General features: G+C 36.8%; 1 protein-coding gene across 1 annotated transcript in view; it reads right to left on the reverse strand.

Moving 5' to 3' along the window:
• RYR3 (ryanodine receptor 3) overlaps positions 1 to 27,081 on the reverse strand; it is a 681,173-nt gene that overhangs the window by 220,853 nt on the left and 433,239 nt on the right. Inside the window, exons 31-36 of the mRNA XM_043982013.1 lie at positions 25,278 to 25,441; positions 23,704 to 23,869; positions 6,020 to 6,106; positions 5,195 to 5,421; positions 3,155 to 3,953; positions 1,195 to 1,395 (exon numbers count right to left, since the gene is read on the reverse strand). Of these exons, the coding sequence (XP_043837948.1) occupies positions 1,195 to 1,395; positions 3,155 to 3,953; positions 5,195 to 5,421; positions 6,020 to 6,106; positions 23,704 to 23,869; positions 25,278 to 25,441 (1,644 nt within the window). The remainder of the gene's footprint in view (positions 1 to 1,194; positions 1,396 to 3,154; positions 3,954 to 5,194; positions 5,422 to 6,019; positions 6,107 to 23,703; positions 23,870 to 25,277; positions 25,442 to 27,081) is intronic.

A 27,081-nucleotide genomic window follows, 5' to 3' on the forward strand; every position in this document is an offset into this window, starting at 1 on the left:
TGAACTATTAAAAAATCTCCATGTGTCAAAAACTGGAGAACATCTAGTGAAAGTGTCCTTCTGAAAATCTCAGATGATAAATATTACTATGAAACCCTGGCAGTGGTAGATACTTTATGAAATCAACCGGTTCCTACATCAGAATCTCAGTCATAAGAGAAGAAGCTGTGCAAAGCAGAAAGGCACACATTTTGCTACAAGCTTTGAACTAGTTTTTGACAATGAAGTATGTGAAAGGGGCATAAATAGACATACTAGCTTAGGAATAAAATAGGGCATACGGATAAGGACAAGTCACTTTCCTATAAACTGCCTCCCCCTCCTCATATATGGCTTATATATCCTAGATGACACTGACATTGTGACACCCACTCATTTAAAAAGAACCATATTTCCTGATGTGCCAGTAAGAATGTTAGCCTGCCCTCACCCTCAAGGTTGTCCTGGCACTGTTTCATGCCACTTATGGCATCGAGGTTGCACAGATCATCCATAGAGTGATGGACTTGGAATCAGTAAGACTTAAGTTTTAATCTTACTGAAAACACTGACTGTGTGCATGACCCAGGCAACTCACTAAGCCTTTCTAGGTTTCAGTTTCTTCATTTGTAAAATAGAGATGACAATAGTCTCTATGCTCCAAGGTTCTTTTGAAGACCAAATAAGACAACATCTGCAGTGTCCTGCAGACATTAAAAGTGTTATATAAAAGCCAGCCACTCTTCCTCCTCAAGATTGTACAGTACAATAGAAATTGGATACTAAGAGCTAACATTGTATTTCAACATTTGTAGGGTACTTAAAAAATATGTGATCCTCACAATAACCCTATACTTATCATTCCCATTTTTACAGATGAGGAAACTGAGCTACAGAAAGGTGATTTTCTGGAATCATGAAGTTTGAAAATTTCCAAGGAGGTTTTGTGGTTTTTTTTTGAGCGGCAATAAGGGATAAGTGACTTGCCCAGGGTCACACAGCTAGTAAGTGTCAAGTGTCTGAGGCCAGCTTTGAACTCAGGTCCTCCTAAATCCAGGGCTGGTGCTTTATCCACTATGCCACCTAGCTGTCTCCCCAAGGAGTTTTCTAAGCTAAAGCTTTCCTGACCCTAAGTTGAGAACCCTGTCAATTTACTCCCACAGCCTCTCATATTACAGGTCCTTGGCAAAGGGCCTCTTACATGTTAGCTCTTACCTGTTCTTGTGGAGGAGATCGGAACTCCCTGGTCTTTTTGGCGGTCAGGGCTGCTGACATGTTCAGGGCCTGCATAAGCTCATTGTAGCGGAATTTCTGGTTTGCCTGTAGCTTGGACACATAAATGTCACCAAATGCAACAATGGCTTCTACTCGGTGCTGCAGTTCACAATCACAGAAATAGTTGAGAAGCTCACACATCTGGGAAAAAAGACACATACTAGTGGAAACATAAGGATCATCATAACTTTTTTTTTTTTTTAGTGAGGCAATTGGGGTTAAAGTGACTTGCCCAGGGTCACACAGCTAGTAAGTGTTAAATGTCTGAGGCCGGATTTGAACTCAGGTACTCCTGACTCCAGGGCCGGTGCTCTATCCACTGTGCCACCTAGCTGCCCCTCATAATAACTTTTAAAACCCTGTATAAGCTACTCCCAACAGTTCCACTGGACATTTTGGCCAAGCTAGGCTTTTCTCTTTTCCTCACATACAACACTCCATCTCCTATCTCCATGTCTTTGCATTTGCTGTCTCACATTCCTAGGATATACTCCTTTTTAACCTGTGCCTTTTACTTTACCTATTTTCCTTTAAGATATAACTCAGGGGGCAGCTAGGTGGCACAGTGGATAGAGCACCAGCCCTGGATTCAGGAGGATCTGAGTTCAAATCCGGCCTAAGACACTTGACACTTAACTAGCTGTGTGACCTTGGGCAAGTCACTTAACCCCAATTCCCTCACCCCCCCAAAAATGTCTAAGATATAACTCAAATACTATCTTCTACATGAGTTCTTTCCTGAAGCCCTTCCCCATACCAGTGCCCTGCCTGTCAAGCTACTTTATATTCAATTACTTTGTATATATTTGTATTTATTCACTTTATTATTACTTTTATTTACTTTACACACTTTATTTATGACACATATAGTCATATATGTGCATGTTTTCTCCTCCACTAGAATGTAGGGTCCTTGCATGGTCCTTGCAAGTAGGAACTCCTCTGTCTTTGAACTTGAATCTCCAGGGTTTTGCACAGGGCCTGGTACAGTGGCTACACTTAATCAAAGCTGTCTGATTATTAACTGAGAAGTAACTGGGAGTGGAGCTTACTGACATTAAGAAGAATCCACCAAAGAGAGAGGACACTGGTCCTAAGAAAATTTCTACCTGAGTTCTAGGCTTTCTACAATAGCAATAACAAAACAATCTTGATGTATGCTTCTCCTCCTAGCATGTTCCAGTTCTATAGACTAAAAGTACATTGGTTTCTTCTCTTTCTCCTTTCTAATTGCTTCAGTTCATTGGTACCCTTATTTTGAGGTGTGTGCTTTATTAATTTTAAATCACAGCTCCTGAGTGCCCAAGGAATATAAGACCCCAGCTTGTATACTACAGTATACAAGCAGTCAGTCAGCTTATATCTGTGACATGCATGCTATAGTAAAAAAATGGGTATTCCTGAAAATGAGATACATGTAGTATATTATAAGAAATATTCTATGTAAAAATTAACCTAAGAAGCAGTGCTTTAGAGCCATGTGTGTGTAAAAGAGTACACATACATAAACAAGCACATAAATAAATAAATGCACACAGATTTGTGTGTATATATATATATATATATATACATACACACTTACATATATGTATATGTGGATATTTAGGCATAAATATATAAAACTTCTCTGGGTTATTCATTGGGTCTGTATAACAGTGGTGACAGAACTGAGATCCAGAGAGAAAGGATAGGTCAATCTCAAAGTAAGTAGCTACTGCAATCCTAGCCAAAGCCTCAGGCAACTAACCAACACACACACACACACACACACACACACACACACACACACACACACACACACATACAGAGTCAGTTTCTCTCTCTCTCTCTCTCTCTCTCTCTCTCTCTCTCTCTCTCCATGGCCATTGTATCAATCCTTCCATTGTTACTTGGCCTTTACCTGCAGCTTTACAGATTCTGGTAATCGAGTCTGAAGCAAACCTCGAACAGGGGCTTGGGTATTCTTGCTGGCCTTTTCTCCAGCCTCCACTGCTTTCTCTTCCACCTGTATCACTTCCTTTTCCATGCTTTCTTGTGCTTCTTCTGTATGTTCCCCAAACACAGTGGGATCAATGAGGAGTAGGATTTGCCGAACATCATCATCGTCAAATACACCCATGACCAGCAAGGTCCCAATAAGTTTCAAGACTGGTACAAATTGGAACTCCACAGATCCTCCAACAGGGTCACGGATGTGTGCCCCACTGCACTGCACAGCCTCTGTCAGCATACTCAGGGCCTTGGTCTTGAGAATCTCCAAAGGAATCTCAGGGCTTAGTTTTTGGCGCTCTTCACTGGTTACAATGAAGCAAGGGGTGGAGAAATTGAATCCTGGTTTAAGGCATGTGTTCAGGCCCACCCCTGGCAGCCCATGCCGCTTGGATTCATCTGGGTACAGTCTAATTTTCCGGGTAGTATTGGTAATGGGGATGATGAATTCATTTTTCATCATCAGTTTTCCCTCCTTTGCATGTGCCAGGTGGATACTGATGAGTAGATCATAGAAGCCACAGCGCAGAAGACCAGGGAGATACTGGTTATCAATCGTGTAGAGGAGCTGAGACAGGTCTACATGGCTACAGAGGGCATAGGCCACCCTGTTGTTTCCTAAGGCACAGACTGCACTATAAAGCTTTAGTGTGTGATAGTGGAACCACATCAAATCTTCCTGTTCACAGAGTTCTAAGATATCCACACACCTGGGAACGTAACAAATAATCAACCTATGGGCTAAAAGAAAACAATCCTCTCTGATTCCAAAAGATATATACCTAAGAATGGGTGGGAATATGTGTGATGAAGTGGGGTTCTTCCCTTTACTTCCAGAGCACTGCTTTCTCTTTTAGAGAGGGAGATTCTCCCCTTATTTCCTCCCCTTGCCCCATTCCCAGTCTTTACCACTTCACATCTTTAGCACACTTTTGGTAAATGTGTGACTGAAAAGGTAGATCTGAACAACTACCATTTATAAGGTGCTTTAAGATTATAAAAGTACTTTGGTAAAAAATACATATTTTTAAAAAATAGCCTAAGTATTACTCTCATTTTAAAGCCGTGGAAACAAGTTCAGAGAATGATTAACTTATTCAAGGTTACACAATTGGCAAGTCTGAGTGAGGATCTGAATCTAGATTTTTCTTTATTTTAAGTATAACACTATATTTATTGTGCCGTGTGGTAAAGTGTTAGATTCTACTCTATCAAAACAAGAATATTCTGAAACATTCAAATAAAGAATGAAAATTACATGGCTCTAAATTGCTCCTTACATTTTAAATATCCGACTAATACTAGCTCTTTATCTTTGTTGTATGAACTATTTGGGAAGACATAGCACTCCATTTCTGCTAGCATCAGGATCTACTGATACTTGCAGGGCTCTGTCTGTTCAAATATGAATATACCCATGCACTTCAGGGAACATAAAACCAGATAATGGAGCAGTCTTTGATCAAAGGCCACCACCCTATTCATTAGTATTATTACTAATAATTTAATCGTTCCTTTTTGTTTTCTGTGGAACTTGTTAGACTTTGGTCTCTGCTTGCCTACCTGTACTCATAATAGGCATTTTCTACAGGATCCCTATCTTTATACAACCTGTAGAATTCCAATACGTCTGAATCTTGAAAACTTACTTTCACCCTAATATTAAGAAGCCTTCTGGCTTCAATTCATAATATCATAGCTCTAGAACTGGAAAGGACCTTAGAAGTTCAACCCCTACATTTTACAAATGAAGAAAATGCTTGACTAGCTCTCATATTATCTGTCAGCTTGCTCCTACCTAACCAAATTCAGTCCTGAGGTCTTCTGGCCTGGCCTGTCCCAATGCTGACCACCATCCAGGTATGAAACCTAGAGGAAGAGATATGAGAGTGTCCTAGAGTTTCCTCACTTTAGCTTCCTAGGCCTACCCCTCTTCTCTTTTACCCAATACCTGTTCTCCTCAGGGATGTAGAGGGCCATCATCTGCAGTGGCTCCAGGCACTGCACCATCCAGCCATGGCGTTCGCTCACCCTTTCCATTTCTATCTTCAGGAAGCTGTTAGGCATACGGCTCCAGAGTACAGGCTGTATGGTCTGGACATCCAGTCGAGGGGGACACTGGGGAACAAGATTCTTCTCTTCACTCTTAAATATTGCTGCTGATAGGGGCATTGCATTCTGGAACAAGATAGAGAAAAATAAGAAAAAAGAACACATATGCCTTGGGGAACTTCTCAATTATTAGACAGTGAGCCCAGCCCAAAGGTAGGCAATATGATTTTTATAAACTAAATGAAAAATTGGATAATACTGAAAGGACCTCTGAGGAGTTTCCCAACTTCAATTTACTTAAGACCTTTCAAAAGGGATTATAAGAGTATTAATTAATCCTCAGAATATCCTACAGGACCACAGGAGGAGAAAGTCATAAGAAAAGTTTCAAAACTGATTTATAAGGGCCACTTTGAAGTCAAAAGAGAGAATAAAGAGGGTGGTGCTGGAGGTTTCTGAGTCCCCAAGGTGACATCTGACTTCTCACTATATGACCAATGTTCCTTCCTGTTAACCATAGGTTCACTTTTGTTTTGTTTTTTTGTGAGACAATTGGGGTTAAGTGACTTGCCCAGGGTCACACAGCTAGTAAGTGTCAAGTGTCTGAGGCTGGATTTGAACTCAGGAACTCCTGAATCCAGGGCCAATGCTCTATCCACTGTGCCATCTAGCTGCCCCCATAAGTTCACTTTTAATTCCTAGGAAGGAAGAGATAAATAAATACCTTCAACTTGCCAAGTTCAAACTGAATCAAAGAAGTGCTTGTGGGCTGCAGGAAAACAGCTGGAAACACTTTGGTGTTGGGCTCAACCTAGGGGGGAAAATTAAAATTTTGACAGCAGTTAGAGAATAATGGAAGACTAAGGGTTAGAAGAGTTCCTGATATGTCATTTCAGCTTTTTCCTTGGCTTGAAGCTGGACCATGCCTAACAACTGCTTGCTGTCTTATCAATTCTCACAACTATCTTTTTCTTTACTCCTAGAATCACTACCCTAGTGTAGGCCTTCATCATCTCTTCTTCAGACAATTATAACAGCCTCTTCATCAACTTCTAGGGTGTTCCCCCCCCCCTTTAAACTATCCAACAAACAGCTATAAAAATCTTCAGTGGCTATTATCTAGAAACAAAATTATGCCAAAAGCCATTTTACATTCTGGCTCCAGCTTAGTTTTTTAGAATTTTAACTCACATTATTCTCTTTCTTACAATCTAGATTGCAGTCACACTTCCTTACTCAGAATTCCATCTCTTGCCTCTCTGCCACTGGCAGACTTTCCCACGTCTAAAATTCACCTACATATAAGCACTCTGTCCTCCTCAAATTATCTGTGTAAATACTGTACCCCTAAAATCCATCCCAGGAGAATGAAGTTCCTTGAAATCATAGACTATTTTTCTTTTTCCTCTTTTTTGCAGAGTGCTCAGCACAGAGATGGAAGATTAAATGTTCAGAGTGAGGAACAACAAATGGGCCAGTGAGCCAAAGACGTCCAACTTCTCTTAGTTCCTTCATTCCTCTGTAAAATAAGGGGGTGGGACTAATTGCTAAGGTTCACACACTATTACTATCCCTTTAAGTAAAATACGAGTTAAGTAACTTGCTTATAGTAACATGGTTAGTCACTAGCAGACCTGGGCTAGAACACAGGCCAGTTATTTTGTCACATTTCCCATTTGATTTATAACTTCTTAGGCATATAACTACCATAAAAAGTGAGGCAACTGTATAAAAAACAGAATATTTGGGGTAACTAAATTAATTTGGAGAGTACAGAATGGGTGGAAAAATTATTTCTGGTGTTATACTAAGGAATACAACCCTTTCCTAGTCTAGTTCTCCTACTAGCAATATTTCTTTTGCTAGACTTTAGCATCATCCATAATGTGAAATTGGGATGGGAAAGAGGACCATTTTGATAATCAGGAAGAATATATTAAGTCTTAAAACTGTAGGCAAATGAACTTGCTATTTTTCCAATATATTCTAAAACTATTGTTATTCCATTATTATTATCCTATTACTCTTTTTGGGGGTCCTATTACTCTTATTAAAACTTATTTTATGGGCAGCTAGGTGGCGCAGTGGATAGAGCACTGGCCCTGGATTCAGGAGGACCTGAGTTCAAATCTGGCCTCAGACACTTGACACTTACTAGCTGTGTCACCAAATTGCCTCACCAAAAAAACAAAAACAAAAACAAAAAAACTTACTCTAATACTTATTAGAAAACATCCAATGTACTAAACATAGAGATTCCTATTTATTTGAAGATTGGTCTAGATGGCTCCTGAGAGTCCTTCCAACTCTGAGAATCTTTAATAGATTGATGTCAGTATGGAGAAAAGTCTGTAGGAGACTCCAGCTAGCTGCCCTGAGGCTCATTAAACACTTTGATCAATAACTGAATAAAGGCACAGATGACAGTTATCAGATTTTTTAGATAACATGAAGTGGGGCAGCTAGGTGGCGCAGTGGATAGAGCACCAGCCCTGGAGTCAGGAGTACCTGAGTTCAAATCCGGCCTCAGACACTTAACACTTACTAGCTGTGTGACCCTGGGCAAGTCAATTAACCTCAATTGCCTCATTAAAAAAAAAAAACAAAAAAATTAAATAAGATGAAGTTGGTGAAGCTAGCTATTATAGTAGATGACAAAATTGGAATTTAAAAGAATCTTAACAGGTGCAAATGATGGGCCAAATTTAAAAGATGATATTAAATACAATAACTATAAAATCTGGGCTAAAATTAATGCATATTAAAAGATGTGGATAGACAAAATGTATGAAAAAGACATGGGGCTTTTAGTTGGCTGCAAGTTCAACATCACATCTGGAGTCTTTTATTCAACTCTGTATAACACTTTTCAAGAATGATATTAACAAGGTAGAACAAGTACTGAGAAGAAGATCCAAGATTTTTGAGGTGATTGGAAATCATGCAAAAGGAGGAATAGTTGAAGGAAAGTATTGGATATTCTTAGCTTGGCAAAAGGAAGATTTGGGGGATACTATAGATGTCTTCAAGTAGAATGTAAGCTCTTTGAAGGCAAATGTTATTTTCAATTTTACCCTTATAATTCTAATACCTAGCACATTGCCTCATACACAGTAAATATTAATTAAATGTTTGTTCAATTAAACTTAATTGAAAACAATTATTTGAAGAGGTTCAAATTATCCAAGTGGAATAAGAAATATTTTTGTAAAACTAGGAGCAATATATGGAAAGTACAGGTAGGCAGATTTTACCTTGCTATAAGGAAAAGCTTCCAGAGAATAAGAACTGTTGAAACTGGGATGAACTGTGTTGGAAGACCTTTAGGCAGAGACTGGATGACCTTTTATTGGGGATATTGTAGAGGCAATTCCTTTTGGACTAGATGTATTTCAGGTTGTTTCCAATTCTGAAAATTTTTTTTTTCATTTGGGCTTCTGGTTAGCCTGAGGCTTAAGAAGAATGAGCTTTGCAAGATTACCAAAATCAATAGCAGGTATGGCAGATTCTGATGTCAATCTAAAAGGGAATGATAGATACATACATCTAACGGCTAGGCTTTATATATTTTTAAAATTAGACTTTTGAAATTAATAAGCCTCTATTTTCTTTCTCTCTTACCTTCTCCTCCCCCAGTAGAGAAAAAAACCCAAATTTTTGTAACAAATAGATCTAGTCAAGCAAAACAGATTCTGAGACTGACCATGTTGAAAACTATACCATTTTGCACTCTGTGTTGATCACTTTTCTTTTAGGTGGTAGGTAGTGGTCTTTATTGTAAGTTCTCCAAATTTGTGAGTGGTTATTATGTTGATCAGAATTCTCAAGTCTTTCAAAGGTGCTCACTTTAAACAATGTTGATATTGCAAAAATTTACTTCTGTTTTTGCTCACTTTACTTTGCATCAGTTCATATGTCTTCCCAAGTTTCTCTCAATTCATCCATTTAATTATTTAAGGTACAATAGCATTCCAATGTATTTGTATATGATAATTTGTTCAGTTTTTTTTTTTAAGTGAGGCAATTGGGGTTAAGTGACTTGCCCAGGGTCACACAGCCAGTAAGTGTTAAGTGTCTGAGGCTGGATTTGAACTCAGGTACTCCTGACTCCAGGGTCGGTGCTCTACCCACTGCGCCACCTAGCTGCCCCTAATTTGTTCAGTTTTTATTCAACTGATCAGCAACCCCCCTTGGTCTCCAATTCTTTGCCACCACAAAAAGAGTTGCTAAAATATTATATATGGGTAATTTTCTTCTTTTCTTTGATTTCTTTGAGGAAGAAATATAAGTAACAGTGACATTGCTGAGTCCTAGGGTATGGACAATTCAGTAACTTTGGCGGCATAATTCCAAGTTGTTTTCAGGAATTGCTATACCAATTCACAGCTCTACCAAATCTACTTATATGCCTGTTTCATTATATAAAAATTTACCTAGAGCTTGTTTTTCACGTATATTGAAGAGCTGTCACTTGTAAATTCATTAGCATCACAGCAAGGAAACCCATAGCAATCTGACCAAACTGTACAACTTCTCACAAATCCACTCAAAGGGAATCAATGTTCTTTAAACTTATAGAATAGGTTTCTAAAATAGTTCTGCTTTCATACTTCAGGGTATATCCCAGCAGGTTGAATGATACAATGATACATTGATTTCCCTCAATAACTAAAACAATATTGGAAACATAAAGTATGTACTCATTAAGAGGCACTGTTCAATGAAGAGGGGGGAAATTAAATTGGCTTCTTTTAATAATCTATGAGTTGATTTTGCCTTGAATTTTTAAAAATATATTTTTTCTGAATTTGATTAACAAAAAATAAAATGGGCATTACTATATGCATACCAGAACAACAACAAAAAAGATTACATGTGAAACTGAAGATCTCTATTATATATAGTTTGCTTTTCTTTTTAAGGGTATGTTTGACCTGTGGTTTTCAAAACTGTTCAGTCTTTTTTCTGGGCTTCTATTTGTTTTTTTTTTTAATTAAAAAAAGATGCCTCAAGAACCCTCTTTTCTCTATTTTCTTTCTACTACCCTAGCCTAATCCTGCCTCAACCTTTGCCACACACCCACCTCTATTGGAGAAAAGAAAAGAAAACAAGTCTTGTGACAGATATGTATAGTCAAGCAAAATGAATTCCCACATTGCCTGTATTTGAAAAGTGATGTCTTATTCTACATCTTGAGTGCATAAACTTTCTGTCAAGGCCTGGATGATATATTTCATAACTATTTTTCAGGAACTGAAATTGGTCATTGCATTCATGAGACTTCTTAAGTATTTCAAAGTTATTTTTCTCTTTAATGATGCTGCCAAATTATTCTCCTGGTTCTATTCATCTCACACTACATCAGTATATACAAGTTTTTCCAGGTTTATCTCTGTCAGTGTTTATGGGGAAATAATATTCATATACCATAATTTGCTTATGCATTCATGAAGAAGTGGGAATCCTTTAATTTCTAGTTCATTTCTATTTTTAAAAAGGAGTTTATATAAATATTCTGTTTTTCTTTTGTTAATTTAAATATTTTATAGTTTTGTGTAAGTAATTACATAGTATTCTGTTTGGTACACATATGTATTGATGCCAATTTGTTATCTATGTGCTATATAAACGTAATGAAAACATATACAAAATGTGATGTGACTTTATGATTCAAATCTTTCTTGTAACAACATATTGTTGGATTCTGACTTCTGCTAGTCTCTTCCTTTTAATGGGAGAGTTCTACCCATTGACATTCATGGTATTTCCCTCTTCTTCTCTGTCCTCTTAGATTTTCTTCTCTTTTCCTCAATTCCCTCTTTGCAAAAAAGACATACAAATAGGAGTTTGTATAATACTTGTAATCTAGATATCATGCAATGTTTCCATTTCATTGCCCTGTGCTGATCATAGATTATTACTCTTTTGTACTTTTAATCTTCAATTCTTATTCTTCCTACCCAACTCCAGACTGTGTTTTATTTTATGACTATACCTCTCACTTCTAATGTCTGTCTCTTAAACTCCTCTTTTACTTCTACCTAGCCTTGCCTATTTTCTTATTGGCTTTAATGTGTTTCTATACCATGGTAGTCAGATGGTATTTCACTGAATAGTGCACTAAGCCTGGAATCAGGAAGACTTGGATTCAAATCCAGCATTAGACTCTTACTATTTGTGTTACTAGTTGTGTGATCCTGGGCAAGACACTTACTTGCCTCGGTTTCCTCAACTGTAAATAGCACCTACCCTAAAGGTTTGTTGTAAGTATCAAATGAGACAATATTTCTAAAAGTGCTTAGCACAGTACCTGGCACGTGGTAAGTGCTATATAAATGTTTATTCCCTTTCCCCTTCCCTATGTAACCTGGGCAAGTAATTTAATCTCTCCTAGCCCCTTTCTTCATATATAAAATAGTGATAACAATAGCCTCTAGATCCCAGGGTTGTTGTAGATAAAAATGAGATAAAATTTTTAAGTGCTCTAGATAAATGTTAGTGGATGTGCTGCTGGTGGTGGCTGTGATGGTGATGGTGATGATGGTAGTGTTTACTGTGTTTAACTCTCCTTTGTATCAGAATAAAGTGAGATTCACAGGATGCTCATTTTTTCCAACCTTCAATCCTTTCAATTCTTCCATGTTCATACACTTTTTAGCTCAAGGATCCCTATTACACAAGATTGAAACTAATTCCTTTCCCTGACCCTTCCTTCTTTACCTCACCCTTCCTTCTTTAAATAGAACATAAAAAAATAAACCTAACCCTTGGCTCTCTACTTTTCTTATTTAACTTTCTGACAGTTTATGTATACACACATATATACATACACACGTGTATATATATCTATGCATATATACATAAATATATACATATATACACACATATACACTATGTGTGTGTGTATGTATGTATTAATCTTCTGAGAGGACGCTTTTTTCTTCCTCCTCATTTGCCTGTAAACAATTTACCTCCATATAGTCCATTTCTACTAATAAAATATGAATACTTTTCTGTTTCTCTTGATTCCTGTATGTCCATTTCAAAATATCTACTCAGTTCTGACCTTTCCAACAAGAATTCTTGGAAACCATTTATTTCGTTAAAGGTTCATTTTTTTCTCCTATAAGATTATATACTCACTTTTTCCAGATACGTTGTTCTTGGTTGTAAGAATTTCTCTTTTGCTTTTTAGAATATAATTTTCCTGAGCCTTCCTCTTCTTTGCAATTCCAGCTGCCAATTCTTGTATGATTCTGAGTGTGGCTCCTTAGCACTTTAATAATAATGATAATAATTCTCCTTCTTTTCCTTCTCTACTACAAATATTTTTTCTCTGAACTTGAAATTCTAGATTTTGGCTATGATTTTCTTGGGAGTTTTCATTTTTTTGGGCAAGATGGCCAGAGGTTCTAAGATATCTTGGTAATGAAGAAAAGTGATTTCTTGAATTATGGTATCCAAGCCTTTCCCTGCTTTGTTCATGATTATCAAGTGATCTGATGAGTGTTATTTTGTCTTTCTCTGATCTGTTCCAGGTTCATTATTTTTTATAACATATAGTTTGAATTTTCTTTTTTTCTTCAATTTTAAATTTCATTTTTATATTTCTTGCAGTTTCATGGATTCATTATTTTCTGAATGACACATTCTAGCAAGGTTTACCACTGTTTACTACTTAGGTATTCAATTTTGTATCTCTTTTCTTTTTATTCTAAGTACTCTTATAATTCTTGTGGCCAGAACATTATTTTCTCAGAGTCTTTACTTAGATTTTTTTTTGGTAGAATTACTCTTTTTTCCTGGTTTTATCCCTTAGGATTATACTTGTCCAAGATATTTCTTCATGGTGTTGCTCTCTCTAAGATTATCTCCAATTGATTCTGAATATATCTTGTTCACACATAGATGTTTACATATTGTCCCCTTCCTCCATTATACTATGAGCTATTTTCTGTCTTTCTTTGTATCCCTAGCAGTTAACACAGTGTCTAGTACATAGTAGGTACTTCATAAATGCTTACTGACTTGGGAACTTGGTGTTTTCTTCTTTTTATTCAAATTTCCAGCCTTAGTTTCTGGATCTTGGATTTGTATTTAAGTCAAACATTAATTATTCCAGTATTCCTGGGTGGTGTTGAGAGATCCTACTTGATATTGAGCTCCATAGCTAAGATGAGACCATACCTTCTGAAGGAATCATCTGTTTTGGTTTTTTTTGCTTATTTGTTTTGGTTTTGTTTTATTTTTGTTTGTTCGTTTGTTTTTGGTGCTATAGTTCAGTCACAGATGGCTGGATTCTTAGTCAGGTGTAGGCTCCCTGGGATGGTAGTCTGGCCCTATCTCCTGCCACAGATGGAGTCTTTGGGTTACTTTGTGGTGAGTGTTGCTTAGGGCTTGTTTTACCTAAAGTTAGGAACTTGTCTGTCCTTGTATCCTGCCATTTATGGGATCCCTGGATCACCCTACACCCGACTTGGTATAGTTGCATTTACCCTCTCTCCTACTGTAAGACCAAGTTGTTTCACTGTGTCTTCTACCCTACTCTATCTTGTCTCTTCATGCTTTTTCAGGATTCTGGCTTTTTCTGCAGTAATGGGATTCGAAGGAGTTTATAGCTGGCTCTTTCTGTTTGTTTTTCCTTTGTTTGTTTTGGTCCATTTTTAGAGCTGCATGGGGGTTTTATAGGAGATCTGGACTCCTATGCGTCCTAATAGGATACCTACCATCTTCCCACAATTCCTTCTGTCTTCAATTGTTAAGATGTCTCACTGATGGCTGATGTTTTTCCCTTGAACTAATAATTGACATTTTATTTCTAATCTGATGTGAAGGTCAGAACACAGAGGCGAGACTAGACTGAAATTAACTGCCCTCATAAATCTCTATTTTTCGTTGTAGCTCTCTTCTCTGTGTAGTGGTGGTGGCAATTAATATCTTTATTGAAAAGATCTTTTATTTTTCATTTTTCAGATGATTACATTATTAAATTGAGAAAAAAAGGTTTGCAAATTGAATGGCAGTGTTTAATGGGGAGGTCTAGAGTTATGATGAGAAAGAATCATTCCCTCATTATTTTGGACATGAGCTCTTTGAGAATAAAAAAAAGTGTATAAATATTGTTCCCCCTCTTCTCCTTAGATAATTGAAAAATGAAAATGGTTACAGAGTTGGAATAACAATCATCCTACTGTCACGATCCCACTGCACACAGGATGGGAGAGCCCTTATCTTTTATTTCAAAATAGCACAAAGGCCCAGATTTTTCCACCATTACAGAATTACTCTTCAGAGGTAAGGTCATGAATGAGACAAATGAAAAGAACTAATAAGACTTAATATTAGAAATGGATGTGGGGGCAGCTAGGTGGCATAGTGGATAGAGCACCGGCCCTGGATTCAGGAGGACCTGAGTTCAAATTTGACCTCAGACACTTGACACTTACTAGCTGTGTGACCCTGGGCAAATCAATTAACCCCAATTACCTCACCAAAAAAAAAGAAAGAAAGAAAGAAATAAAGAAAGAAAGAAAGAAAGAAAGAAAGAAATGGATGTGACTGCCTTGGAAGGTTAGTACCAACAATCACCATAGAGGAAAAAAGGGAAATATAGAGAGAAGGAAAATTAACACTTATATGTCACAAAGGAATTAGTGCCAGAGACTAAAAGAAAAGGAAAATTTTAAAAAATGTCCATTTTGACATCCACAGCTATTCCTTGAAGCAGCTATAATCTTTAGAGGCATAAAAACCTTTTCATTTGGGCCTTTTGCCCAATTTGCTCCTATTCAACCTGTTAAGGCAGTTTATTAGAAATCTCTGAATCTCTGGGACAGTTTTGGTCATACTCAAAGGACTGCATAATTTTAGAGTTGGAATAGCTTTTAGACGACATTTAGTCCAACCCTTTCATTTTATAAGTGAGGAAACTTAGGTGTAGATAGGTGAGGTTATTTTCCCAAAGCCAGTAAGTGGTAAGGGCAGATCCAGGAGAGACAATTTGAAAAGCATTGGGCTGCCTGAAAGCCATGATCAAAAAAAAAGAGTCTAGACAATATATTCCAGGAAATTATTAAGGAGAACTGCCCTGATACTATAGAATCAGAGGATAAAATTGTCATTGAAAGAATCCACCAAACACCTCCTGAAAGAGAGCCCAAAAGGAAAACTCCAAGGAATATTGTAGCCAAATTCCAGAATTATCAGGTGAAGGAGAAAATACTCCAAGCAGCCAGAAAGAAGCAATTAAAATTTAAATATCATGGAGCCACGGTCAGGATTGCTCAGGACCTAGCAGCTTCAGCATTAAAAGATCGCAAGGCTTGGAATATGATATTCTGGAAGGCAAAGGAGCTTGGATTGCAGTCAAGAATCTATTACCCAGCAAAACTGGGCATTCTCTTTCAGGGAAAAAGATGGACATTCAATGACACTGGGGACTTTCAAGGTTTCCTGAGGAAAAGACCAGAAGTGAATAGAAAATTCAATCTTAACATACAAGACTCAAGAGAAGTTTTAAAAAGGTAAACAGAGGGAAAAAAAAGTTACTAAATTAGGTTAAACTGTTTACATCTCTACATGGGAAGATAATACTCATAACTCTTGAGATTTGTAAATGTATTTAGGCAGACAGAGCGATTATACACAGAGGGTATAAATATAAATTGTCTTTGATGTGACGACATAAAGGAAATTAAGGGGATAAAAAGGGAGCTTATATGGAGAAGAGGAAAGGGGAGGTGGAATGGGGTGAATTACATCATATGAAGAGGTGAAAAAAAACCCTATTACAATAGAGGGAAAGAAGGGAGGGGTAAACATTGTTTCAAGCATACTCTCATAAGATTTGATTCAGAGGGAATAACATATACGTTCATTTGGATAAAGAAACTTAGTTTATTCTTTTTTTTTTTTTTTTGTGCAGGGCAATGGGGGTTAAGTGACTTGCCCAGGGTCACACAGCTAGTAAGTGTCAAGTGTCTGAGGCCGGATTTGAACTCAGGTACTCCTGAATCCAGGGCCGGTGCTTTATCCACTGCTCCACCTAGCCTCACCCAGTTTATTCTTTAGGGAAATAAAAGGGGAAGGGGAAGTGGAGGGGACTGATAGAAGGGAAGGAAAAAGCAAGGGAGAAAAGGGCAAAGAAACAGGACAGGGTGATAAAAAGGGAGGGCAGATTGGGGGAGGCAGGGATAAGAAGCAAAACGTTGGTGAGGAGAAATAGGGTGAAAGAAGCAGGGGAAGTACAAAGGGGGTAAATAGAATGAAGGGGAATAGACAGTAATAATAACTGTGAATGTGAATGGAATGAACTCTGCTATAAAATGGAAGTGAATTGCAGAGTGGATTAAAAACCAGAATCCTACAATATGCTGTTTACAAGAAACACATTCGAAGCAGAGAGATACACACAGAGTAAAGGTAAAAGGCTAGAGCAGAATATATTATGCCTCAGTTAAAGTAAAAAAAGCAGGGGTCGCAATCCTTATCTCAGATAAAACACAGGCGAAAAATAGATCTCATTAAAAGAGATAAGGAAGGAAACTACATCTTGCTAAAAGGCACTATAGATAAGGAAGCAATATCAATATTAAATATGTATGTGCCAAGTGGTATAGCATCCAAATTCTTAGAGAAGTTAAATGAGTTACAAGAGGAATTAGACAGTAATACTATACTAGTGGGGGATCTGAATCTCCCCCTCTCAGAATTAGATAAATCTAGCCAAAAAATAAATAAGAAAGAAGTGAAAGAGGTGAATAGAATACTAGAAAAGTTAAACATGATAGATGTCTAGAGAAAACTGAATGGGGATAGAAAGGAATATACCTTCTTCTCAGCAGTACATGGCACATTTTCAAAAACTGATCATGTATTAGGGCACAAAAACATCATAGTCAAATGTAGAAAGGCAGAAATAGTAAATGCATCCTTCTCAGATCATGATGAAATAAAATTGCATGTAACAAAGAGCCATGGAAAAGTAGACTGAAAATCAATTGGAAACTAAATAATTTCATTCTAAAGAATGAATGGGTCAAACAACAAATCATAGAAATAATCTATAATTTTATCCACGAGAATGACAATAATGAGACAACATACCAAAATCTATGGGATGCAGCCAAAACAGTGCTTAGGGGAAAATTTATAGCTCTAACTGCTTACATGAATAAAAAGGAGAAAGAGGAGATCAATGAATTGGGCATGCAACTTAAAAAGCTAGAAAAAGAACAAAGTAGAAATCCCCAATTAGATACTAAACTAGACATCCTGAAAATTAAAGGAGAAATTAATAAAATTGAAAGCAAGAAAACTATAGAATTAATCAATAAAACTAAGAGCTGGTTTTATGAAAAAACCAATAAAATAGATAAAACATTGGTTAATTTGATTTAAAAAAAGAAAGAAGAAAACCAAATTACCAGTATCAAAAATGAAAGGGGTGATGTTACCACCAATAAAGTGGAAATTAAATCAATAATTAGGAATTATTTTGCCCAACTGTATGCCAATAAATTTGACAATCTAAATGAAATGGATAAATATTTACAAAAATTCAAACTGCCCTGGTTAACTGAAGAGGAAATAAAATCCTTAAATAATCCCATATTAGAAAAACAAATTGAACTCTCTAAGAAAAAATCCCTAGGGCCAGATGGGTATACGGGTGAATTCTACCAAACATTTAAAGAACAATTAATTCCAATATTATACAAATTATTTGGAAAAATAGGTGAAGAAGGAGTTCTACCAAATTCGTTTTATGACACAAATATGGTGGTGATACCAAAACCAGGCAGAACAAAAACAGAGAAAGAAAATTATAGACCAATTTCCCTAATAAATATTGATGCTAAAATCTTAAACAAGATATTAGTAAGTAGATTACAGCAAGTGATCACCAGGATAATACACAATGACGAGGTGGGATTTATACCAGGAATGCAGGGCTAGTTCAACATTAGGAAAACTATCAACATAATCACCCACATCAATAAGAAAACTTATCAAAATCATATGATTATCTCAACAGTTGCAGAGAAAGCTTTTGACAAAATACAGCACCCATTTCTAATAAAAACACTAGAGAGCTTAGGAATGGGTGGAGCTTTTCCTTAAAACAGTATCTACCTAAAACAATCTGCAAGCATTATATGTAATGGAGATTAAGTTAGAGGCCTTCCCAATAAGATCAGGGGTGAAACAGGGATGTCCATTATCACCTCTATTATTCAAAATTGTACTAGAAATGTTAGCATTAGCAATCAGAGAAGAAAAAGGAACTAAAGGAATCAGAAAAGGCAAGGAGGAAACAAAACTATCACTCTTTGCAGATGATATGAAGGTATACCTAGAGAATCCTAGAGAATCAACTCAAAAATTACTTCAAACAATTAACAACTTTAGCAAAGTAGCAGGATATAAAATAAATCCACATAAATTGTCAGCATTTCTATATATGACCAACAAAGTCCAGCAGCAAGAGATAGAAAGAGAAATTCCATTTAAAGCAACAGTAGATAATATAAAATACTTAGGAGTCTACTTGCCAAGACAAACCCAGGAACTCTATGAACACAATAACCAAACACTTTTCACACAAATCAAATCAGATCTAAACAATTGGAAAGATATCAATTGCTCATGGATAGGCAGAGCTAATATAGTAAAAATGACAATTCTACCTAAATTAATTTCCCTATTCAGTGCCATACCAATCAGACTACCTAAAAATTATTTTATAGAGCTAGAAAAAATAATAACAAAATTCATCTGGAAAAACAAAAATTCAAGAATATCAAGGGAAATAATGCAAAAAAATGCACAGGAAGGTGGGTTAGCTGTACTAAATCTGGAGCTTTACTATAAAGCAGCAGTCATCAAAACTATCTGGTACTGGCTAAGAAACAGAGTGGAGGATCAATGGAATAGGCTAGGCACAGGAGACACAGTAGCAAATGACATTAGTAATGCAGTGTTTGATAAACCCAAAGACTCCAGCTTCTGGGATAGGAATCTGGTATTTGAGAAAAACTGCTGGGAAAACTGGAAGATAGTATGGCAGAAATTAGGCATAGACGTCAACATCTTACACCTTATACTAAAATAAGGTCAAAATCGGTACATGATTTAGACATAAGAGGTGATACTGTAGGTAAATTAGGAGAGGAAGGAATAGTCTACCTTTCAGATCTTTGGAAAGGAGAACAGTTTATGACCAAACAAGTGATAGAGAATATTAGGAAATGCAAAATGGATGATTCTGATTACATTAAATTAAAAAGTTTTTATACAAACAGAAGCAATACATACAAAATTAGAAGGGATGCAGAAAGCTGGGAAACAATTTTTGAGGCCAGTGCTTCTGATAAAGGCCTCATCTCTAAAATATATAGGGAATTAAATCAAATTTATAAGAATCCAAGTCATTCCCCAATTGAGAAATGGTCAAAGGATATGAACAGGCAGTTTTCTGATGAAGAAACCAAAGCTATCTATTCCCATATGAAAAAATGCTCTAAATCTCTAATGATTAGAGAGATGCAAATTAAAACAACTCTGAGGTACCACCTGACACCTATCAGATTGGCTAATATGACAAAAAAGGAAAATAATGAATGTTGGAGAAGCTGTGGGAAAATTGTAACACTAATGGATTATTGGTGGAGCTGTGAACTGATCCAGTCATTCTGGAGAGCAATCTGGAATTATGCCCAAAGGGCGATAAAGCTGTGCATACCCTTTGACCCAGCAATACCACTTTTGGGTCTTTTCCCCAGAGAGATCATAAAAAAGGGAAAAGGACCCACATGTACAAAAATATTTATAGCTGCTCTTTTTGTGGTGGCAAGGAATTGGAAGTTGAAGGGTTGCCCATCAATTGGGGAATGGCTGAACAAGTTGTTGTATATGAATGTAATGGAATTCTATTGTGCTGTAAGAAACAATGAGCAGGAGGAGTTCAGAGAAACCTGGATGGACTTGCATGAACTGATGATGAGTGAGATGAGCAGAACCAGAAGAACACTGTACACAGTATCATCAACATTGTATGTTGATCTACTGTGATGGACTAGATTCTTCTCACCAATGAAATGGTACAGAAGACTTCCAGGGGATCCATGATGGAAGGGGATCTCCAAATCCAGAAAAAAAAAGAACTGTAGAGTAGAGATGCTGATTGAACCATACTATTTCTTTTGCTTTTGGTGCTGTTGTTTTTCTATTTTGAGGTTTTTCCTCATTGCTCTGCTTTTTCTTTTATAACATGACTAATGCAGAAATATGTTTAATATTATTATGTATATATATAAAACCTATATCTGATTACCTTCTGTCTAGGGGAGGGGGGAGGGAGAAAGGAGAAAAATCCAAAATTGGAAAGCTTGTATAAACAAATGTTGAGAACTATTTTTACATGTAACTGGAAAAAAATAAAATACTTTTATCAGAAAAAAAGAAATTGATATGATAGCTTCAAGATCATATTTTTTTTCTAAAAGAAAATCTAAAATTTAACGTTGTTATAATAAATCAATGTGTCACTCAGGCATTAATGAATAAAAAATAAACTCTAAAAAAAAGAAAAAGAAAAGAAATATTTGAAATAATATAGGTCAGAGGTAATGAAGATTCTAATTAGGCGATGGCAGAAGGAATAGAAATGGGGGATTAGTTACAGAATTACAACATTAGAAAATACAAAATTAGAGAAATATAATATCAACTTAGAAAATGAACTAGAAAATGGCTAGATGATGGAGACAAGGTAAAGAAATGAGTCAAAGAAAATGCTTTTGATTGGAGTGGTGTCCAGATGAGTGAATAAGAACTGGCATTTTTGCCTAGCTCTCCCAATATGCCCACACCCCTGATGTCAACATAGAAAATGTGCCAAACCAAATTCTAATTGGGAAAGCCAAGAATAAGTCACAGTTAGTAATTTTTTTCAGCCTAGAGTAGCATAGGAAGTCAGAGGGAAAGTTTTTTGGACACCAGGGTAGGGGCTGTCCAGGAGTACAGCGCAGCAGCAATAGTTGTACCTTGGAAGAATGCAGCAGCAAGGGGCCATGGTAGAAACAGCAGTGGTGGGTAGCCCAGTGCCCTAGGACAGTAAGAGGACTGAACACTTGGTTAGAAAGTGTACTAGTACTTGGGAACAGGAATGGGTGCCATCTGGCAGCTCTGTCACCCATTACCCAGTTCTGGGTCCTCGTTCCAGATTAGAGAGGAGTGGGAACAGGGATCCTAGTTATATAAGGATCAAGAAACAAGTTTTGGAAACATAGCTGTGTGGCTCTAAGCTAAAGAACAGAATAAGGACTTGTTTCTCATCCTTAGTTCCACATGTAAGTCTGCAGTGGAATAAAGCATCGCAGGAGACCAAAACCAAGGGGGAAGCTACTCTGAACCTGACCAATCTCTCAGCAAGCTAACTTTGACTGAGTCAGGCAGCAATCTATCGAAACTCAATCACATACAAGCCAACAGACCCAAATCAGGTCAAGAATTTGTGGAGTGAAAACCAGGAGAGCAATGAACAGACCTCTCACTGTACCACATCACTTTGGAAGCACTAAAATCTTAAAGGTCCCTCACGTGAGCTGTGATAGCAGCAGAAGGACATAAAAGACAGATGATCAGGTCAGAAATTCCCACCTGCTCACCCAAGATGAGCAGAACTCAACATAACATAAAGTCCAAAGTCAATAAGTTGTCTGAAAAAATGAGCAAACAACGAGCAAGAGCCTGATCATAAAAAGCTACTATGGTGACAGGGAAGCTTGAAAACATCTACAAGCAAAGCCCCAAAGGAAAATACAGGCTGGACAAAACCCCAACAAAAATTCCCAGTAAATATTATAGCTTTAATTCTAGGTAACTAGAAGGAGAATAATATATTTTCAGACAATGGTTTTATTCTTAGTTTTCTCCCATAATAATCTATTTATCCTACTTATCCTTCAAGACTCATTTCAAAGTCTACTTTGTGTGTGTGTGTGTGTATTTTTTTCTTCCCAACTAAATGACAAATTTCTTATGGGAAAAGCTTCTGTCTTAGATTTTTTTTTGGTATGCTGTATTATGTTTATTATGGTGTCCTGTATGCAGTAGGTGTTCAATAAATTTATTCACCTTTGTTTCGGTTGGTCAGTAGTATTAGTGATTTGCAACCTTTATGTTTAACTACTAGAGGACAATGTATTCACAACTACAAGAAGGTTTTCATTGCCTGTCCATTAATATGCAATCTATTTCCTCTTTCATTAAACTACTACTGTATAGTAGTGTAAATTAATCACCCAAACCAATAGATAGTAGAGAGAGGTTTCTTTGTTTTAACAGTCCTTTTCCATAATGGAAGACAAGGTAGGCAGAGTAGAATAGCATAAGGAAAACTGGATTGGGAGATAGAAAATCCAGGTTAAAGTCTGGCTTAGAAAATAACTAGTTATACCAACACTGGAAAGTCACTTTCCCTCTCTGGGCTTCAGTTTCCTTCTCTGTAAAATGAGGGTTTTATTTCTTTTGGCTTGAGTATTAAAGGATTCCAAGTTGAAACTTCTGGCGCAAAGAAAGATTTATTTATTTAACATAAAATCTGTAATAAACTTTCTATTCAATATCATTAGTTGTTGATTTGCATTACTAAAGTGGTTAATGAGGACATCTTTCTATTTTATGGAGGGGGAAACTGAGGCCCGAAACAAGGGAACAAACAATGTAAGGCACTCCCTAATTAGAAAGAGAACTGAAGTACAATTCTAGTTTCAAGAGTTTATCATAGTTCAGTCCCATGTCTGGGTCTCTTAGATGTTTATCTCTCCGTTTCTTTCCTGACATGTTGCAAATTTCTTTACTGATACCCATAAGATGTGAAATTCACTGACTGAATAAAACTGAGAAAAAGTCAGCAGGTCTTAATAGAGCTTGTCACCCATCAGTCGCAAGATTAAATTCCTACTAGAGATAATATGGCTCAGTCCCAGTCTTTTTCCTTTTGTTTAATTGATCTGTAGGCTACCTAACTCTTTACTTACTTTTAGAAACTGTACTTACTGAAAATAGAAAAGAATAATTTTAACATGGAAATCAGATGACAGAAAAGTAAGAACTGAGATTTAAGTAGAAACAGAAAATGAGTATATAGTAATATACTGTATCACTTCAACTTCATCCTCCTTCTCAAGTATAACTACACTCTAGGAAAGACCAAGGCTTTCCAAGATATGACAAACACTAGTGATAATAGTCTAGAAGCCTTTCTTCCAGTGCCATAAAGAAGCAACTACAACTAAAAATATTTTCAGTCATATAAAAGAGATATGTAGCTAGAACATAGATGCTTTACAAAGCATATGTATATGGCTACTATTTCCTACCACTTTGTTCAGCTTTCAATACCTGGTAGCAGGTGTCCAGTTCTTTCCCATTGGCTGAGAAGGATATCATGCCTGTGGCCAAGTCAATGAGGCAGCCAATTTCTAGGTCCACATTACTTCTACTTGATCTCTGGGAACTGGCAATTATGTCTCCACCCCAAACCATGTAGCAGTTGCTGCGTTTCACACTAGGAACCAAAATTTAAAAGAAAAAAAAGACAATTATAAGGCTAGCTTCTGGGAGCTAATAATCAAATATGAAAAATTATAATTCCTTAGGTAACATTATCTTAGATGTATATCCAAAATTGATCAACTTGAATGAATTTTTCTAAATAAAACAATCCTTTACCACAGTTCACTAAACATAAGACAAGTATAGACAAGTGGAAATTTACAAGTTGGTTCACCAACCATTACCTGAAGAAACCATTTTTAGATATTCAATTTATCATCACAAGAAGCCCATGAGATAGGGTAGATGGTGACATTCACATTTTACAAATAAAAAAAGTGAAACACCAAGGTTTATGGACATGCTCAGAGTTATAATGATATAAAAACAAGAGTTCAGGCTAACATTTTAGTATTCAGGCTAATAAAGCATGGAACATTCCAGTAATCATACCTACATTTTTCTAAGATCTATCCTTAATAAGCAAAACTATAGCACACATAATTTGTCTTTGGAGACTCTCCCAATTCTTTTGCTGGTATTCTCTCCCTCCATAATGCTGTGAAGTAGTGCTAAGCAAAAAAGTGTAAACAGTGTGACGCTATTCCTCTCAGAAATATTTAGATTTTAATAAGAAACTCTTGAAGACCAAAACTCTTTTAGTATCCAAAGAATTGAATCTCCAATGAGACAATTTCAAGGCCTAAAGATTGTTGTGACAAGTTTTTGAAGGCTATGCCAGTGGAATCTATAGCACTGGAAAGGCTTTAAGCATGGTCTTGGTAACAGACTACATCTGCTACTTGAGGACCAGCCTCATTTTTATCAGTAGAGGACCATCACCAGTTAAGAAAGGCACTAAGTGGTAAATTCATCTTGAAGTAGTGTTATTCTGATGGCTGAGGATCCATTATATGTAGGTCACTCCAGACCATGTTCTTCACCCTAGCCAAGTTATTGCTGCATCCTTTAAAAGGGAATTCTTAACCTAGGCTATTTTATTCTAATTGTTAAGGGCCAATTATATCTAGCCAGACTCAGGGTCAATCACGCATCTGTAATCTATCACCTCCTGTCCAGTTACTGAACTCATAACTCTACTGCCTGCTGATTTCCATGTCTTTTTGGGGGAATTGTAATAATATCAGCAAATTGCTTCTGGAAAGAGCATGTCAATTCTTTATCTTATTCTTCCATTCAAAGGGGACTGCCAGTGGGTCCACTGGGGTACATAAGTTTCAATGAAAGGTTTTGAGAGAGAAACCACCCAGAGAAGGGATATCTTGAACTCTTGAAATCAGCAGTTTCAATTTAGTAGAAGGTATAAACTAAAAAGTTTCTGGGAATAAGTAACAAAAAGATAAGAGAACTGTGAAGAAGCCTGTGATGGACACATGACTTCTGAGGGGAGCCCCAATTACCTTTCATGGACCCGGCCTTTTTCATCTCCCAGAGTCACAGTCACTGTGCAGTTTTTATTCAAGTCAAACTTCTCACTGTATAAGTGGTAGTCTGGTGTCACCCACCCAACCCAGGTATAGGAAGGGTCCTGGCCAGCAAATATGCGCACAGAATAAAAGCATTGCTGCAGAGAAAATATGAAACGTTAATGAAAAAATCTAAACCATTGCAGTATAAATTCTAGAGCACCAATCTTGGTTGGAAACAACAGCAATAAGATGGCAAAGCATTTGGGGCTTTCTCTGTAGATTTTTATTACAGGTCATTCTCCATAAGTGGCCATACTACGTTCCCAATGTGACTTTTTTTTTGGTGGGGCAATGGGGGTTAAGTGATTTGCCCAGGGTCACACAGCTAGTAAGCGTCAAGTGTCTGAGGCCAGATTTGAACTCAGGTACTCCTGAATCCAGGGCCGGTGCTTTATCCACTGTGCCACCTAGCTGCTCCCCCCCACCCCACTGTGACTTTTAAAAAGTTTGAGACACATAATTTCTAGGTAATTTAATCATTTTATTAATAAGGACAACACATTTATTAATAAAAGGATGGTCATTTGGCTGTTACTCACTCAAACCAAAGACCATTCATGGCGGTGGGCTCAGAGTTTATATGCCCTTGGAAGAGTAGTTGTTCCCGAGGGTGGCAATCAACTCTGACTGGTTAACAATTAATGAGAGAATGAATATTACAATGAGAGGCTGGGCTATATTACAATATGGACCTTGGGGTATGTGACTTGGATCACCCAAATTTTGGTGAAAGAAACATCAGTTTTCATATTACTAGTCTGACAAAAGAGAGAATCAACACTTCCCCAGACCCATCTGAGCAAACACAATGAGCAGGAATGCACCCATTGGCCCAAACTACAGATTTCTTTTACCATCTTTGATTAAATCTCATCCATCCTGGCTGGTTATGTCTTTTAGAAAGATTTCCCATATAGGTGGATTTCTGGATGTAAAAAAGGTAAAAAACCTTGGTTCTGATTCAATAATTAGTTATTAATACAAGAGAGAAATAATCATTTCTCACACAAAATGCACTAGGTGACTATATATGTGAAATAAGGGTTGATCAAAGAGTCTGGCTTCCTAGTTGATGTCTTGTCCATCCTTTAACAGCTGGTGAAGGTACCAGTATTCTCTTTCTTTTGCTATAAAATAATAAAGACAGACTGAAGGCCAGGAATAGTCATTCAGAATGGTGTTACACAGAGAAAAAAAGAGTGACAAAGTATGTTATAAAATGCTAAAAAGAATTTTAACATTCACAATGGCTGAAAGTTTTAATGACTGATACAGCTTTTACCCTAGTGTGTTAGGTTAACCACAAAGTTACTGCAAGAAAAATAAGCAAACTTCATAGTCAATCATCAATATTTGCCTATATATGTTCTATCAGTAGTCACTAAACTTTACTGATGTTAGACTCCTCTCTGCATAAATGGATTCTTATGAAACTTTGGGGGATCTATAGTCCTAAAATGCAGGGAGGTATTTAATTCCTTTCAAATGATTTTATAAAACACTGATAAATGCCCATGGTGGAGTTAAGGAATTAAGAGGCATTACTTTCCTTTTTTATATTATATAGTTATAATATAATTTATAATAAAATTATATATAATAGAGTCATTAATTTTTATAGATTATTTTATATATGCTGAAGCAACGCCTTTTCTTTGGATTGGCTTCTTATTGCTTCTCCCCACTTAATCACTTTCATCATCTTACCTGATATGGGGGGGGGAGTTCTGGGAAA

The sequence above is a fragment of the Dromiciops gliroides genome, chromosome 2 (genome assembly GCF_019393635.1).
Source record: "Dromiciops gliroides isolate mDroGli1 chromosome 2, mDroGli1.pri, whole genome shotgun sequence".
Taxonomy (NCBI): Eukaryota; Metazoa; Chordata; class Mammalia; order Microbiotheria; family Microbiotheriidae; genus Dromiciops; species Dromiciops gliroides.